The 18,609-nt window shown below is 45.9% G+C and overlaps 1 protein-coding gene across 4 annotated transcripts in view; it reads left to right on the top strand.

Moving 5' to 3' along the window:
* Positions 1–14,876, top strand: part of TSPAN13 (tetraspanin 13) — a 47,552-nt gene extending 32,676 nt beyond the window's left edge. For all 4 annotated transcript variants that reach the window (XM_056518873.1, XM_056518875.1, XM_056518872.1 and 1 more), the window contains 4 exons: positions 2,684–2,764; positions 5,380–5,493; positions 5,917–6,027; positions 13,836–14,876. In XM_056518873.1, coding sequence (XP_056374848.1) covers positions 2,684–2,764; positions 5,380–5,493; positions 5,917–6,027; positions 13,836–13,910 — 381 coding nt within the window. In that variant the 3' untranslated portion in view covers positions 13,911–14,876. The remainder of the gene's footprint in view (positions 1–2,683; positions 2,765–5,379; positions 5,494–5,916; positions 6,028–13,835) is intronic.
* The last annotated feature ends 3,733 nt before the right edge of the window (positions 14,877–18,609 follow it).

Below are 18,609 nucleotides of genomic sequence, written 5' to 3'. Positions count from 1 at the left end.
TAAGTGGACATATAAGTAACATGTGACCAAGTATTATGGAAATATCTCCAGCCGTTTGGAAGTTATGCAGTAACATATATTTCCCATAGACTTGTATGGGACCTTAAACATAAGCCCCGCCCCTGGCAAATGGGGGTGAGTAAGGGTTAAATCACACACACACACATACACAGATTTATCAAAACCTGTGAGGAGGAAAACTTGCCCTGTTGCCCATAGCAACCAATCAGCTTGCTGCTTTCATTTTTAGGAAGGCCTGTGAAAATGAAAGAAGTGATCTGATTGGTTGCTATGGGCAACTGGACAACTTTTCCTCTGGACAGGATTTGATAAATCTTCCCCATATTGACTGTGTGTGTGTGTGTATATATAGATAGATAGATAGATAGATAGATAGATAGATAGATAGATAGATAGATAGATAGATATATAGAGATATATATATATAGATAGATAGATAGATAGATAGAGATATATAGATAGAGATATATAGATAGAGATATAGATAGAGATAGAGATAGATATATCTATCTATCTCTATTATATACTGTGTGTGTATGTGTGTATATATATATATATATATATATATATATATATATGTGTGTGTATATATATATATATATATATATATTCTCTCTCTCCATCTATCTATCTATCTATCTACCTACACACACACACATATATATATATATATATATATATATATATATATATATATATATATATAATATGTATATGTTACATGCTCAGACAAAACGACAATATCTGCTACAATAAACCATTTGCAGAAGCAATTCCCAGAACGCTTTACAACACAAATGACTGGTTACAATGTATGGTGCAGCGTGTCGTAACCGGCCCCGGGCTGTGCGGCCGCGAGGCGTGGCCCTGAGTCACCTTGTCACTTAATAGCAGTGTTTGGTTAGTGGGAGCAGCTGCAGGTACAGTGCACACAGGACCCGGCGGCTTCACGTGGAGACTGGGAAATAATACAAGATTACAGTCCATTATAGGGACACGTGTCCGCCTACGGCAGCTGTTGTAAAACTACAACTCCCAGCATGCCCTGACGGCCGATGTGGTCTTGTAAAATTCACGGAAGCAGCAGAACATTTTATTGTGTTTTGCAATATTGTGTATTCCTATCTTATAAAACAGTGTTTCCCAACCAGAGTGCCTCCAGCTGTTGCAAAACTACAACTACCAGCATGCCCGGACAGCCAAAGGCTGTCCGGGCATGCTGGTAGTTGTAGTTTTGCAACAGCTGGAGGCACTCTGGTTGGGAAACACTGTTTATAAAGCAATTGCATATTGCTGGGTTATCTCTGAAGGCTGTCTGTGCATGCTGGGATTTGTAGTTCTGCAACAGCTGGAGAGCCACAGGTTGGGGGAACATTATTCTAAAAGTTTAAAGGATCAGACGATGGTTGTCAGAGCATGCTGGGAGTTGTAGATCTGCAATAGTTGATCTTGGAACAGTGGTCTCCCATCAGTGGAGTTCTAGATGGTACAAAACTACTACTCCCAGCATGCCCGGACACTCGTTGAGTGGGTGCGCTGGGAGTTGTAGTTATGCAATATCAGGTTGGCCACGATTTGTAGACCACAGTCTTAGAACAATGTCCCTCACCTGTGGATTTCCAAAGGATCAGCCACAGCTTGACAGGGGATGCTGGGAGTTGTAGTTCTAGACTAGAGAGCCACAGGTTGGGGGACATTATTCTAAGAGATCAAAGGATCAGCCGTGGGTTGTTGGGGCATGCTGTGAGTTGTAGTACTGTAAAAGCTGATCTCTTATAACAATGGCCAACCTGTGGCTCTCCAAAGGATCAGCAACAGTGTGAAAAGGCATGCTGGGAATTGTAGTTTTGCAATATTTGGACAGCCACAGGTTGGGGGACATTGTTCAAAGAGATCAGAGGATCAGCCACAGGTTGTCAGGCCATGCTGGGAGTTGTAGTTTTTTAACAGCTTAAAGGGGTACTCCAGTGGGAAATAATTTTTTTTCATATCGACTGCCTCCAGAATATTATACACATTTGCAAATTACTTCTATTAAAAAATCTTAATCCTTCCAGTACTTAACAGCTGCTGTATGCACCACAGGAAGTTGTGTAGTTCCTTCCAGTCTGACCACAGTGCTCTCTGCTGACACCTCTGTCCGTTTCAGGAACTGTCCAGAGAAGGAGCAAATCTCCATAGGAAACCTATCCTGCTCTGGACAGTTCCTGACACGGACAGAGGTGTCAGCAGAGAGCACTGTGGTCAGACTGGAATGAATTACACAACTTCCTGTGGAGCATACAGCAGCTAAGTGCTGGAAGGGTTAAGATTTTTTAACCGAAGTTATTTACAAATCTGTTTACCTGTCTGGAGCCAGCTGATATTCATTTTTTCCCCCCCTCCGGAGTACCCCTTTAAGAATTACTTTTGGGGAGCACTGGCATAGGGTTACAGATCAGGTGTCCCTGTTGGCATTAGGGTGAGTATACAGATAGGGGGCAGTAGTGGTCAGTTCTGGAGTCTCATACGTAGCCTGCTGCTCTTCAGAATGGGTGCACTATGTGTTTTTGGGCTCAGACCTGTTATACCACGAAATCTACACCCTTCATCGTATCATTTGATAAACAAGAAGCTGTAATAACATTTAATGGGAATCGCTTCCTTAACTCATCCGGCCCAGTACATGATCATCCTCTTCCTGGTGTTTGTCGTCCAGTTCTCCGTGTCTTGCGCTTCTCTGGCAATAAACCGGGAGCAGCAGGTAGGTACCGCCGCAGTAAGCAAACAGCTCATTGTCTCTATTGAGAGAGGGTGTAATACTTCATCTCACCTGTGGGGGGCACTGTAGGGAAACTGAGCACTTGTTTCTCTGCAGATCAGAGCCGATCGCTGGGGATCTCAGCAGAAAACTTTACTGGGATCACTCACTGAGCTGTCTCATAGGAGCACAGGGTTTCTCTAATTAAAATAATTCCTTTTAACCCCCTCCTTGACAAGAAACAAAAAAACATAAACCACTTTTTTGGAATGTAAATGGGGCAAAAAAACAAGTCCATTGAGGTTAATCTTGCAGCTGTTAAATTTACAGTCAAATGTGATCTGATGAAACGTTTTCCCATTGAAATCCACATAATTCTAAGGGAAAAAACTCCAAAGAAGTATGATGCCCAATATGTTCTGTGTAACCTTTTTTCTTTGCCTCTAACGCCACCTACAGGTCAGCTTTTGTTTTTGTTTTTTTTTATAAATGGCGCATTAAAGTTAATTGCACTTTAATTCAAGTCCGTGAACTGACAAACGTTTTCCTGTTAAATTCCTGGCAATTCAACAGAATTTTTTTAACTAAAGTATTTCTGAATGTAGCCGTATACTGATCAGTAGGGATCGGGCATGTTCTTCTCCTTAACGTATCGGTGTGTGTGTGTGTGTATAATATATAGCAACAGGAGAATACAGCAGCACAAAGATACAGATAAAACATGAAATGCTATACAGCTATAGTGCAAAAAATGAGGTACTTAGCTCACAATCTGGTGGCCAAATAGCTTGGACCATCCCACCACGGTAAGGTGACCTCATTGGGACGGACCCTACACTGTGAATATGCCTCTGTGTAATCAGTTTAACAGGCATTGCAAGGTCTGAGACATCCAACACCTTATACACACACCTAATAGTGTGTGTGTGTGTGTATATATATATATATATATATATAAAGTATCCATGTGTTGTCAGGGAGCGCTTCCCTAGCAACCAGTCTGTCCCAGATTAGGTCAGGTCTTTAGTTCAGAATCGTCATGAATGTGATGAGGCAAAAGAGGCGAAGCACATAGGCCGTACTGGGACTGGACTTTCCTTTAACTACCCAACCAGGGTGCCTATAGCTGTTGCAAAACTACAACTCCCAGCATGCACGGACAGCTGGGCATGCTGGGAGTTGTAGTTTTGCAACAGCTGGAGGAACACTGGGTAACACAAACCTATATGACTCCTGATACATTCTGTGTAATATTTTTCTTTTCCTCTAGCTCCCCCTACAGGTAAAGTGCAGCATAGCATGCATGATTAACCAGTAAAACCCTGTGCAGCTTACTGTGCTATGCTAATAGATGAGGCCTTGGGCCGGAAGATGCACGTAGTGAAGATGCGAAATCGCCCTCCTGATGTGTTTTTATTATTTTTATTTTTTTAATGTACAGTGATCCCTCAACTTACAATAGTTTCAACATACAATGGTCTTTTCTGGACCATTGTAACTTGAAACCAGACTCAACATACAATGCTACGGAATCTTCGAAACGTGTCAATGGCTGGAAGAACCGACCAATCAGAATGGGCATTCACTGGTGAAACCCCTGTATTCCTAAAGTGAATGCACTGACTGGTGACTGGTAGCGCCCCCTACAGTACAGGGAGGTATTACATGTTCTGTACTATTTACCTGTATTACTGAAGCGTATGCACTGACTGGTGTCTGGTAGCGCCCCCTACAGTACAGGGAGGTATTACATGTTCTGTACTCTTTACCTGTATTACTGAAGTGCATGCACTGACTGGTGTCTGGTAGCGCCCCCTACAGTACAGGGAGGTATTACATGTTCTGTACTCTTTACCTGTATTACTGAAGTGTATGCACTGACTGATGTCTGGTAGCGCCCCCTACAGTACAGGGAGGTATTACATGTTCTGTACTCTTTACCTGTATTACTGAAGTGTATGCACTGACTGGTGTCTGGTAGCGCCCCCTACAGTACAGGGAGGTATTACATGTTCTGTACTCTTTACCTGTATTACTGAAGTGTATGCACTGACTGGTGTCTGGTAACGCCCCCTACAGTACAGGGAGGTATTACATGTTCTGTACTTCTTTACCTGTACCAGGGTTACCTGCTCCTTTGGACACCAAGTAAGGGCGGCTCCATTTTACTCTTTTAGGACATTGCATGTACTTTACAGGACCCTGAAGAAGCTCCTGTCCTCTACATAGACCAGCGTTTTCCAACCAGGGTGCCTCCAGCTGTTGCAAAACTACAACTCCCAGCATGCTGGGAGTTGTAGTTTTGCAACAGCTGGAGGCACCCTGGTTGGAAAACACTGAAATCGAAAGTGATTTACAGCTCCCAGCAGATATTTCTTACTTTTATATGGAAGGATTTGCTTTATCTATATTAGTTATCTACTTATTTTTCTTTAATCCTCACTTTTTCCTATTTTTGGATGATATTTTGGTGGCTTCAGAACCAATAACCAGTTTTCCATCGAGTTCTGGTCTCAACATATGATGGCTTCAACATACAATGGTCGTCCTGGAACCAATTCATATTGTAACTTGTATACTACTGTATACCGGATATTGATTTCACGTTTCTCTTGTAGAACGAGCTTCTGGAAGTTGGGTGGAATCACACGGCGACCGCGAGATCGGACATCGAGAAAAACTTCAACTGCTGCGGATTTCACTCCTTCGATAAGAACGTGCCTTGTGATGCGGTACGTGCATGGGGAGCGCGCAAAAAAAGTCCTTACCCTTTCCTGTGACTGTCTGTCATGAGCTCCCAATACTTGGTGCAGATATATTCGCCAAGGTGATATGATGGGTACAGCCGCCTGGTGACCCAGCGGAGGGGCCAGGATTGGTTAAAACGCAGATCCTTGTGCTGTGCCATTTCTAGTACCGGGGGCCAGTGCATAGTGCCCTAGATCTCTTGGAGCCATTGATGGCCACATTCCGTTGTGCACGCCCGGGTATCTGTAGAGTCTACCAACACCTACTAATACCGGAGTGTGGAACATCATACTGTATCATTTGGTTATTCTGGAGTGTGGGAAAGCTGGGTGAAAAGCCTTCTGAGAGCAGTAATGACGGCCGTATTGCTAATAGATAATAATTTTATGTCATTTTTCTCCTCCCAGCCCTGTCATACATCCGGTGTCTGTAGAACATGTGGATCTATCATCGAGGAGAATGCGGAGAAGGTGCTGAAGGTGGTGGGAGGAATCGGCTTCTTCTTCAGCTTTACTGAGGTGGGTCCATTGGGGGGGGAAATCTTACTATTAGATAGTAAGCGCTGATGGGCTACATTGATCTTTGTGTGTGTATATATGTATGTATGTGTATATATATAGATATAGAGATATAGATATAGAGATATAGATATATAGATATATATATATATAGAGAGAGAGAGAGATATATAGATATATAGATATATATATAGATATATATATATATAGATATATATATAGATATATAGAGATAGAGATAGAGATAGAGAGAGATATATATATATATATCTCCAAAGAGAGCAGCACTCCTGTAGATCCATACAAAGGTGATGGGGTGCACACGGTCACAACAGATCCTGGTCACAGATCCTCCCAAGTAGCAAACTAATAGGCGACAGCACTCCCATAATGTGCAAAAAAAAAAAAAAAACGGTCTTTATTCACATAAACATGGTGGCGACGTTTCGGCGGGCCGAAACGTCGCCACCATGTTTATGTGAATAAAGACCATTTTTTTTATTTGCACCTTATGGGAGTGCTGTCGCCTATTAGTTTTGCTATATATATTTATATATATATATATATATATATATATATATATATATATATATATATATATATATATATAATATATACAGTGGTCCCTCAACATACGATGGTAATCCGTTCCAAACGGACCATCGTTTGTTGAAACCATCGCAAGTTGAGGGATCTGTGCAATGTAAAGTATAGGACAGTGGTCTACAACCTGCAGACCTCTAGATGTTGCAAAACTACAACACCCAGCATGCCCGGACAGCCGTTGGCTGTCCGGACATGCTGGGTGTTGTAGTTTTGCAACATCTGGAGGTCCGCAGGTTGTAGACCACTGTTAGAGGAAGTTGTACGCACGTGTCCCCGCCGCTCCGGACCGTCATCGCTGCCCTGGATGACGCGTTCCATCGCTGTCGCCGCGTCCCCGTGCTGTCCCCGACGCTTCAGCAAGGCCTCTGCTTCCCCGGCATCCTTGCTCTCCGTCGCCGCCATCATGTCGCTCGGACGCCGCTCCTATTGGATGACGGCGTGCGCAGCAACGTGATGATGACGAAGGAGAGCGCCGACGATGCATGGGATCCCGAAGAGGACGCGCCGGAGCGCCGTGGACAGGTAAGTGACTATAACCGGAGCTCACGGGGCACCGGAAACGGCTATCCGGTGGCAGCTGAAGCAGTCTGGGCTGCCGGATAGCCGTTTATGGCCTCGACATACAAAAGCATCGGATGTTGAAGCTGCCTCTGAGAGTGTTTGTATGCTGAAATGATCGTATGTCGGGGCCATCTTAGGTCGAGGGGTCACTGTATATATAATATATATATTCTTAAAATATGTATGTTCCAGCATAACCAAATGGCTGGAAATATTTCAACGCCAAATAAAAATGAAGATGTCCTGATACCGACAATCTCCACAGTCGGAGAGAGAACTCCAGAACAATCCCTGCAGCCTGAGATTAATGCGATCAGGAGATGTCCTGGATATCCCAATACTGACAATCTCTGCAACGGCAGTCCTGGGCAGTCCATGCAACTCCTTCTGCCGCAGCAACGTGTTGTTCGGTATGATTTAACTCTCCAGCAAAAGCCTAGACAGTTCAATCGTACCTCACACCACGTTGCTGCGGAAGCTGGAGTTGCATTAACTGCCCAGGAGTTTTTAACATCCTGCTGCCGCAGTAACTAATGACAAAGTATGATTTAACTGTCCTGCAGGCACGTGCAGGAAATAGTTAGTGTAGGAGCAGGTTGAGCGGGCTGGGTATTTGGGAAGATTTTTTTGGGGCTGAGAGAAGAGTGGGGGGGGGGGGGGGGAGAAAGAAGACATCAGTGCAGGGGAAGGGCATGCCACTAGCTGACACTTGAAAACACTGACCACTGTACTTAAAGGGGTACTCTGCCCCTAAACATCTTATCCCCTATAAGATGTCTGATCATTCTGTCGTTCTCTGTGCATCACCCGGAGTTTGTTTAGAATGCTGGGTGCGGGCGGCGGGGACATGGCGGCACGGTCACGCCCCCTCGTGATGTCACTCCATGCCCCCTCCCATAGACTTGCATTGAGCGTGGCATGACCTCATGAGGGGGCGTGGCCGCGCTTGAAGCATTCGTAATAAAATGTTCCGAACACTGGGGCATCGGAGTGCCCCTTTAAGGCTCCTTTAAATGGGCCAATGCTACTCCCATTAACAAGCGCTGATTAAGCCTTCACAAGGCTCGATCAATCGGGAGGCCAGGCCACATGAAAGATTGTGTGGCCCATTAAATTTGTCGCCGTTGGACGCACGACACCCTCGTTTTCACGCACAAAAGAGCCAGTCAGCCTGCAACCAAGCATTTTATTTTCTCATTTGTCGGCTGACCACTGGCACTTTTACATGGGCCGATTATTGGGAATGAGCATTCCTAGGACTTACAATAGGGAAATAGCTTTTCAAGTATTGCTGGTACGGCCATCTTTATTTATGACAGACTGAAGATCCAGACTGAAAACTTGACATTTATTAGATATCCAATAAAATATATTTAAATAGTCCCCAAACACAAATGTGTACAGAAAACACTTGTATAGTAATCACAAACTGGGTGCCACAACATTCACAAAAGCCGCAAAAAAAACTGGGGGCTCCATGATAATATCCCTCCGGCTTGGTCAAAGAAACAGGCATTCCTAGGAATGCTCACTTGCTCGAAAATCGGCCCGTGTCATAGGACCTTTACAGACAAACCAGCAAGAGCTGACATAGAGATAAACTAACTGGAGAACTTGCTAATAAGGTTCTGTGATTACAGCAGCCTCTGCTGCTGGCGTTCTAAACAAATGCTGGGTTCCTGCGGCAGTGGTTGTGATGTCACGGCCACGCCCCCTTGTGATGCCACGCCCCCCCCCTCCATTCATGTATATAAGAGGGGGCGTGTCGGCCAACACGCCCCCTCCCATAGACATGAATGGAGGGGGTGTGGCATGACGTCACAAGGGGTCGTGGCCATGATGTCACGGCCTCAGGCTCCGAGCATTCTGAACAAATTGTTCAGAATGCTGGAGCACCGGAGTAGCCCTTTAATAAAAGAGAGAGGCGGAGTGGGATGTTGTGAACTAGCAGGCTTGTAGAAACAGGGAGCGTGACTGGACTACAATTCCATTGTATCTGTCATGGCCGACAATGATGACAACATCCTGTTAGTGGATTAAGAAGAATACGTTTTCTACAGCACAAAGCAAAGAACTGTATAGAAAATGGCTCCACCAAGGTCTATCAGATCTAAGAGCGCTGTGAAGTTTTCATATTCTCTACAGACACTGAACCAGAAGGGGCAGCAGGGAGATGTTGTATCTTGTAGCCCAGAAGCCAACAGGAAACCAGCAGAATGTTGAATGCAGCTCTGGATGTGACTGTAATAGAAGACCTGGCGTGACTCAAGAACTAGTCTAGTAAAGTAGGATGTTTGATATTGTGTGTAGGGTCATACAGTTAAAACTGAATGATGCTTCACTTCCTGGAAGTAATAAAACAGTTACTCCACTTAGATACCCCTGACCTGGCCAACATTGTGTCTTAATGAGTTTCGTCATGTATCTGTATAGTGATCATAACTCCAAATCCTAAACTACTCCATATAGCCCCACGTTCCCTAGAATGAGAGGGGACGCCATGCTTGGTACTATGAATAAGAAGGGCTGCCATGCTGGTGACTAAAAAAAGAGAGGGAGCCATGGTGGGAGCCAAAAATGAATGTGGAACCATGCTAGGGACCAGGAACGAGATGAAGAGCCATACCGGGGACAGGAATCAGCTGGAGAGCCGTGCTGCAGACTAGGAATGTGCTAAGAAGCCATGTTGTGGACGAGCAGTAAGATGGGAGCTATGCTGTGGACTACAAATGAGATGGAGAGCCATGCTGTAGACTGGGAATGAGATGGGAGCCATGCTGGGGACTAGGAGGGAGATGGGGAGCCATGACTAGGGGATCGTAGAGTTACGCTTGGCCCTGCACCCATTACCCACTTACCATTCTCCCCTTTCCCAATAAATACAGACACATAAGTGTGGTGCAAAGGCCACAGCGGACCCAATTTTATTAACCAAAACAAATAACCTATATATATTCCCAAATATATATCCATATATAAATATAACACATTTTGCATTTATTTATAAATAACAATTTCCAGCTGTCCAAGTTAACATTACCCCCTAACATTTACATAACCAAAACATGGCAAAATTAACCCAAACCCCTGAGATAACCCCTGAGATAGCACCAGCCTGGAGGGGGACCTGAAGGCAGCTTCTCCTTCTGCTCTCTCTTACTTTGCCCTTGGTCGACCCTCACCTGACTCAAGGGCACCACCTTCAGAGACCACTCTGCCAACTGCTCGAGCATGCCTCCAAAATCCCCCTCCATCTCCCTCCGCTGCGACAACACTACCATGCCCCACCACACCCAAAACCAGGGCGGGCGGGACTCTCCACGATTTCTCTAGACCACTGACTCCTCCCTTTCCGGCTCCCCCTTTTATACCTCTTCCCCCTCCACGTAACTTACTCCCCCCACCCCCCCACCCCCATCTCTAGAATCTTCTCCCTGCACGTCCTACTGCCCCCTCCCATTCTGTCCACTCCGGGGGCACTCTTGCTGTAGACTGGTAATGAGATGGGAAGCTATGCTGGGGACTAGGAGGGAGATGGGGAGCCATGCTGTGGACTAGGAGTGAGATGGGAGCCATGCTGTAGACTGGGAATGAGCTGGGAGTCATGCTGTGGACTAGGAGTGAGATGGGAGCCATGCGGTGGACTAGGAGTGAGATGGGAGCCATGCGGTGGACTAGGAGTGAGATGGGAGCCATGCTGTAGACTAGGAGTGAGATGGAAGCCATGCTGTGGACTAGGAGTGAGATGGGAGCCATGCTGTAGACTAGGAGTGAGATGGGAGCCATGCTGTGGACTAGGAGTGAGATGGGAGCCATGCTGTGGACTAGGAGTGAGATGGGAGCCATGCTGTGGACTAGGAGTGAGATGGGAGCCATGCTGTGGACTAGGAGTGAGATGGGAGCCATGCTGTGGACTAGGAGTGAGATGGGAGCCATGCTGTGGACTAGGAGTGAGATGGGAGCCATGCTGTGGACTAGGAGTGAGATGGGAGCCATGCTGTGGACTAGGAGTGAGATGGGAGCCATGCTGTGGACTAGGAGTGAGATGGGAGCCATGCTGTGGACTAGGAGTGAGATGGGAGCCATGCTGTGGACTAGGAGTGAGATGGGAGCCATGCTGTGGACTAGGAGTGAGATGGGAGCCATGCTGTGGACTAGGAGTGAGATGGGAACCATGCTGTGGACTAGGAGTGAGATGGGAGCCATGCTGTGGACTAGGAGTGAGATGGGAGCCATGCTGTGGACTAGGAGTGAGATGGGAGCCATGCGGTGGACTAGGAGTGAGATGGGAGCCATGCGGTGGACTAGGAGTGAGATGGGAGCCATGCGGTGGACTAGAAAGAAGATGGAGAGCCATGCTGTGGACTGGGAATGGGATGGGAAGCCATGCTGTTCACTAGGAGGGAGATGGAGAGCCATGCTGTGGACTAGGAGGGAGATGGGAGCCATGCTGTGGACTAGGAGTGAGATGGGAGCCATACTGTGGACTAGGATTGAGATGGAGAGACATGCTGTGGACTAGGAGGGAGATGGGAGCCATGCTGTGGACTAGGAGTGAGATGGGAGCCATGCTGTGGACTAGGAGTGAGATGGGAGCCATGCTGTGGACTAGGAGTGAGATGGGAGCCATGCTGTGGACTAGGAGTGAGATGGGAGCCATGCTGTGGACTAGGAGTGAGATGGGAGCCATGCTGTGGGCTGGGAGTGAGATGGGAGCCATACTGTGGACTAGGAGTGAGATGGGAGCCATGCTGTGGACTAGGAGTGAGATGGGAGCCATGCTGTGGACTAGGAGTGAGATGGGAGCCATGCTGTGGACTAGGAGTGAGATGGGAGCCATGCGGTGGACTAGGAGTGAGATGGGAGCCATGCGGTGGACTAGAAAGAAGATGGAGAGCCATGCTGTGGACTGGGAATGGGATGGGAAGCCATGCTGTTCACTAGGAGGGAGATGGAGAGCCATGCTGTGGACTAGGAGGGAGATGGGAGCCATGCTGTGGACTAGGAGTGAGATGGGAGCCATACTGTGGACTAGGATTGAGATGGAGAGACATGCTGTGGACTAGGAGGGAGATGGGAGCCATGCTGTGGACTAGGAGTGAGATGGGAGCCATGCTGTGGACTAGGAGTGAGATGGGAGCCATGCTGTGGACTAGGAGTGAGATGGGAGCCATGCTGTGGACTAGGAGTGAGATGGGAGCCATGCTGTGGACTAGGAGTGAGATGGGAGCCATGCTGTGGGCTGGGAGTGAGATGGGAGCCATACTGTGGACTAGGAGTGAGATGGGAGCCATGCTGTGGACTAGGAGTGAGATGGGAGCCATGCTGTGGACTAGGAGTGAGATGAGAGCCATGCTGTGGGCTGGGAGTGAGATGGGAGCCATACTGTGGACTAGGAGTGAGATGGGAGCCATGCTGTGGACTAGGAGTGAGATGGGAGCCATGCTGTGGACTAGGAGTGAGATGGGAGCCATGCTGTGGACTAGGAGTGAGATGGGAGCCATGCTGTGGACTAGGAGTGAGATGGGAGCCATGCTGTGGACTAGGAGTGAGATGGGAGCCATGCTGTGGACTAGGAGTGAGATGGGAGCCATGCTGTGGACTAGGAGTGAGATGGGAGCCATGCTGTGGACTAGGAGTGAGATGGGAGCCATGCTGTGGACTAGGAGTGAGATGGGAGCCATGCTGTGGACTAGGAGTGAGATGGGAGCCATGCTGTGGGCTGGGAGTGAGATGGGAGCCATACTGTGGACTAGGAGTGAGATGGGAGCCATGTGGTGGACTAGGAGTGAGATGGGAGCCATGCTGTGGACTAGGAGGGAGATGGGAGCCATGCTGTGGACTAGGAGTGAGATGGGAGCCATGCTGTGGACTAGGAGTGAGATGGGAGCCATGCTGTGGGCTGGGAGTGAGATGGGAGCCATACTGTGGACTAGGAGTGAGATGGGAGCCATACTGTGGACTAGGAGTGAGATGGGAGCCATGCTGTGGACTAGGAGTGAGATGGGAGCCATGCTGTGGGCTGGGAGTGAGATGGGAGCCATGCTGTGGACTAGGAGTGAGATGGGAGCCATGCTGTGGACTAGGAGTGAGATGGGAGCCATACTGTGGACTAGGAGTGAGATGGGAGCCATGCGGTGGACTAGGAGTGAGATGGGAGCCATGCTGTGGACTAGGAGTGAGATGGGAGCCATGCGGTGGACTAGGAGTGAGATGGGAGCCATACTGTGGACTAGGAGTGAGATGGGAGCCATGCGGTGGACTAGGAGTGAGATGGGAGCCATGCTGTGGACTGGGAATGGGCTGGGAAGCCATACTGTATATGATTTCTGTGGCTCTTTTATCATAATGTGTTTATTTCGCACATGTTTACTGACTTGGTAAGACACTATAAAGCATTCTGTATGCTTATCTTATCTTTAAGGGGACCACCCCCATAAAAGACTAAAAGGGCTCTGATAAAAAATACATTTTGTCTAGCAAAAAACCAATGACAATGCAAAAAAATAATGAAAACAAGTTTCTGGATATGAAGGAACAGAATGACTGATCATTAAGGGGTTAACTCCATGTCTATGCAGAGGATCCCTATATAATATGAATTTAATTTACACGGAAGTGTTTTTTCTTTTTTTCTTTAGATCCTGGGCGTTTGGCTGACTTACAGATACAGAAACCAGAAGGATCCACGGGCCAACCCCAGCGCCTTCCTTTGATGGACGTCCCCCTTTTCCTAAGACTCTTTTCCGTCCTCCGCAGGACTCTCTGCAGCTCCTCTGTTTGCTGTGGTTGGTTTTGGTTTTGAAGGATTCAACTTTTTTTTTTTTTTTTTTTTCTTCCCGAAATTTTTAAGTCGAAAGCTAGAAGGCTAAAAAAATCACAAAGAATACACAAAAAAGAAACAAACCATCCATGGAAACAACCAAGTAACCGTGGTAAAATAAAAAATAAAAAAGACTACAAAAGAACAAAATCAGAAATAGATGAAGAAAAAACAAACAAACAAAAAACCCAGTTAAATATTATGTGCGGATTATGTAGCCATTCCTGTTTAATTTAAGATTTGTCCTTGTTTTGTTTGCGGGATCCGTTGATCGGTTTGGGGAGAAGTTACCCTCTTACCGGTTACGTTTTTTTTGTGGGTGGAGCTGGTATTTCCATGAAAATTCAAAGGTGATTGGGGCAAATAATTTCTCGGTGGTAATTTCAAAGCGAAGGATCCCGCGAATAATTCATATGGAGTCAGCACTGTAAATACCGTAGTTATGAATTGTGTAATTTGGATGTTAAGGCCTAAATCCACTATAATAACCGCATGTACATAGTGTAGTACTACTACTTACCTGTGCAGAATTACTGTTATTACGTTATTAAAGCCCCACCCCTGCAGGGTGCCCAGCAGATACTTGACTTCCTGTCTAGGTGGCCACCTACCTATACAATGGTGGTTTATATGCTATACACTGGACTGCCTCTTCTGAGTACACAGACTTGGTTTTTGGACCCCCAATTTTAATTATTCCATTTTGGCACAGGTCCCCAACCCAGTCCTTTAAAGTGGTACTCCGCCCCTAGACATCTTATCCCCTATCAAAAGGATAGGGAATAAGATGTTTGATTGCTGGGTACACCGCTGCCGGAGCAGGTGGCGGGGGTCGTGACATCATGGCCACGCCCCTCATGATGTCACACCACGCCCCTCGATGCAAGTCTATGGGAGGGGGCGTGACGGCAGTCATGCCCCCTCCCATAGACTAGCATTGAGGGGGCGTGATGTGACATCACGAGGGGCGTGGCCATGATGTCACGACCCCTGCCACCTGCACCAGCAGCGGTGTACCCTTTTAAGGCCCCCAACAGTCCAGTATTTTACTTTTTTTTTTTTTCCTGTTCTATTCCAATGGAGTGACTGAAAAAAAGACTTGAAATGTTGGTGAGCCTTGAGGACTGGGTTGGGGACCACTACATTAAAGTACTGGCCTCCTCATATAGGAAAGACCCATTGAAGACCTTATGGGCCCCCATCAGACTTATGGGCCCCCATCAGACTTATGGGCCCCCATCAGACTCTGAACCTTCTACAGTTACATTCCTGGTTACATAGGTATAACCTGCCAATTATTAAAAGGGTACAACCCAGAAGCACCCCACCTATGGATGGGATTTGCATTAGTCCACCCCTTTTATGGTCCAAATCTATGGATTGTCCCGCCAGAATCAGGACTTTTGCCATTGCAGTCAATGCCGGTCCCTTGTGCCTAAGAGGAACCAATTCTATAATTGTCATTGAGGCCCAGGAGTTTTGCCACCATTAAGATTTAGGGGTCCAATTGTTGAGACCTTCTGTGATTTCAGGGATGGGGACTCATGAAACTCGCGGATGAACCACTGCCGCCCCATTCATTGCCAATGGGACCTCGGAAGATAGCCGACACTGAGTAGCGGAGGGCAGGTGTCGTGGGTCGTGACATCACAGTGATGCCCCCTCGTGATGTCACGCCCCCTCAATGCAAGTCTATGGGGCGGGGCGTGACTGCCCCCTCCCATAGACTTTCTAAATGAACGCCAGGTTCTGCACAGAGATCGCTTGGCCCCAGTTGAGAGACCCTCGCAATCAGACATCTTACCCCCTATCTTTGGATAGGGGATAAGATGTCTAGGGGCGGAGTACCCCTTTATGATGGAGGCCTGGGGAGCCATTGTGTAATACAGAGAACGATGGTGGGGCCCGTGACCTGAGACCTCACCAAGGAAGGGCCAAGGGGTGGGGGAGTAGGCTTATTCCAATGGCACCTTTTTTGTTTTGTAAATATGGGAAAAAATGTAATTAAATGTAAAAACTTATTATTATAATTTTTTTTGTGTATTTGGCCTTAAAATGAAAAAAGAAAAAAGTAGTAGTTTTAATTTACAATTTTTTTTTTTAATTACTGAAATTAACATGATTTGTAGGATATTTGTGGACCACGAAATCACTGGACATTTGTGTTTGTACTACTGATATTTTTTTTGCATTAAAGGGTTACTCGGGGGGGGGGGGGGGGGGGGGGAAATGTATTCAAATACATGCTCCAGAGGAAGTTGTGTAGTTCTTTCCGGTCTGACCACAGTGCTCTCTGCTGCCACCCATGTCCGTGTCAGGAACTGTCCAGCAAGAGGTTCGCTATTGGGATTTTTCTCCTGCTCTGGACAGTTCCTGACATGGACAGAGGTGTCAGCAGAGAGCACTGTGGTCAGACTGAAAAGAAATTCACAACTTCCTGTGGAGCATACAGCAGCTGATAGGTACTGGAAGGATTAGGATTCTTATATAGAAGTAATTTACAAATCTGTATAACTTTGTGGAACTAGTTGATTTGAAACCATTTTTTTCCCCTTTTAAAAATCTGTATAAATTTGTTTAAAAAAAATTTGGAACATATAATTTTATTAACTCTTTACTCAACGGTATTGATTCATACTGGGCTATCAGGTTTGTGGGACCTCTGACTTCTATGTTTTTATATTTTAAGTTAAAGGGTTACTCCGCTGCTGAGTGTTTGGAACAAACTGTTCCGAATGCTGGAACTGGTGTCGGGAGCTCATGACGTCATAGCCCCTCCCCTCATTATGGCATGCCCCGCCCCCTCAATGCAAGTCTAAGGGAGCTGTCACGCCCCCTCCCATAGACTTGCACTGAGTGGGTGGGGCTATGACATCACGAGCTCCCGTCGCCGGCTCCAGCGTTCGGAACAGTTTGTTCTAAACACTGAGCAGCGGAGTACCCCTTTAAGTTTTAAGTTGTCTTAAGCATTTCTCTGCCCACACTTATGCTCCTCCCCCTAGGTATGACTTAGAGATTCCCTGTCATGCTCCGCCCCCTTATTTTAGGGGGCAGGTTGTAATAGTCTAATTACCCCCCCCCCATTCCCCTTAAAGGGGTACTCCGGTGGAAATTTATTTATTTATATTTTTAAATAAACTGGTGCCAGAAAGTTAAACAGATTTATAAATTACTTATATTTAAAAAAAAAAAAGTAATCCTTCCAGTACTTATTAGCTGCTGAATACTACAGAGGAAATGTATTTTCTTTTTTGGACACAGAGCTTCTCTGCTGATATCACGAGCACAGTGCTCTCTGCTGACATCTCTGTCCATTTTAGGAACTCTGGACAGTTCTTAAAATGGACAGTGGTGTCAGCAGAGAGCACTGTGTTCAGACTAAAAGGCAATATAAAAAGAAAAGAACTTCCTCTGTAGTATTCAGCAGCTGATAAGTATTGGAAGGGTTAAGATTTGTTAATAGAAGTAATTTAAAAATCTGTTTAACTTTCTGGCACCAGTTGCTTTAAAAAAACTTTAAAAAAAAAACTTTCCCACCTGAGTACCCCTTTAACTTAATGGAGTCCCTAGCATTCACCTCTTTAGGTCTAGAAATATCCCCTGCACTGATTAACTAAAGCCTGTATGCCCAAAATAATATACATATATATGATGTGCACTCACTACTGTTATCCTCCCCCCATCTTGAAAGAATCTCACGAGACAAAGATTTAAAGGGACAGTGACATCCTTATTGATCTGTCCCTGTTTAGTAGAGTAGGACTGGAATATGGTCAGATTTTTGGGGTAATACTGCTGTTTTTGTGTTGTTTTACTTTGTATTGCTGTTAAAATAAAACACTTTCTAATCTGTATCAGTTTTTAGGGTCCCTATGGTGACACTTGCCCCCTTGATTTTATTCTGTTGCAGTCTACCGGCCGGCATTGAGTATGTGTATAGGGGGTGAACTGGGATAACATAATACATGTAAAGGGGTTGTCCAGGATTTGGGAACTTTTTTTTTTTTTTTTTTTTTCAGGAATAGCACCACTCTCGTCCTTCGGGCTGTGTTTGGTATTGCAACTCGTTCACATTTAAAGAGGCATCTTTTTTTGCTTATATAGTGCAGCTAAGACTATTAGGGAATAATGAAGAGGTTCTTGTGTATGCCTTGTGCTTACCTGTTTTAGCTGATGTGGCAGGCATGGGGGTTTTCAGCCATACTGATTGCAAAGCCAGAGGATTCATTGGAGGTGTTGGCAGCATTAGGACATCAATTCCGTGATGTAATTGCAGAGAGAGGGGATAGCGTCTGATCACTGCACCTGGTCATCTAATTAGGCTGATGGAGATCACCCAGGTGAACTGATTAGACTCATAAATGGGGTTTGTGTCAGTTCACACTATGTGCAGTTTTGATGCATTTTATATAGAAACATTGCCCCAAGACAAAAGGGTTTTGACCTATAATCACATAGATGTGTTTTGTGAAGAAATGTTTTACTGCATTTTGGATATTTTACTGCAATTTTCTAAAATTGCTGTACAAATCATATTTTGTAACATGATTGACATAACTTTTACTGTGATTTGGGGGGAAAAACATAAAAAT

This window comes from Hyla sarda, chromosome 5 (genome assembly GCF_029499605.1).
Source record: "Hyla sarda isolate aHylSar1 chromosome 5, aHylSar1.hap1, whole genome shotgun sequence".
Classification (NCBI taxonomy): Eukaryota; Metazoa; Chordata; class Amphibia; order Anura; family Hylidae; genus Hyla; species Hyla sarda.
This window is presented reverse-complemented; position numbering and strand designations above follow the sequence as displayed.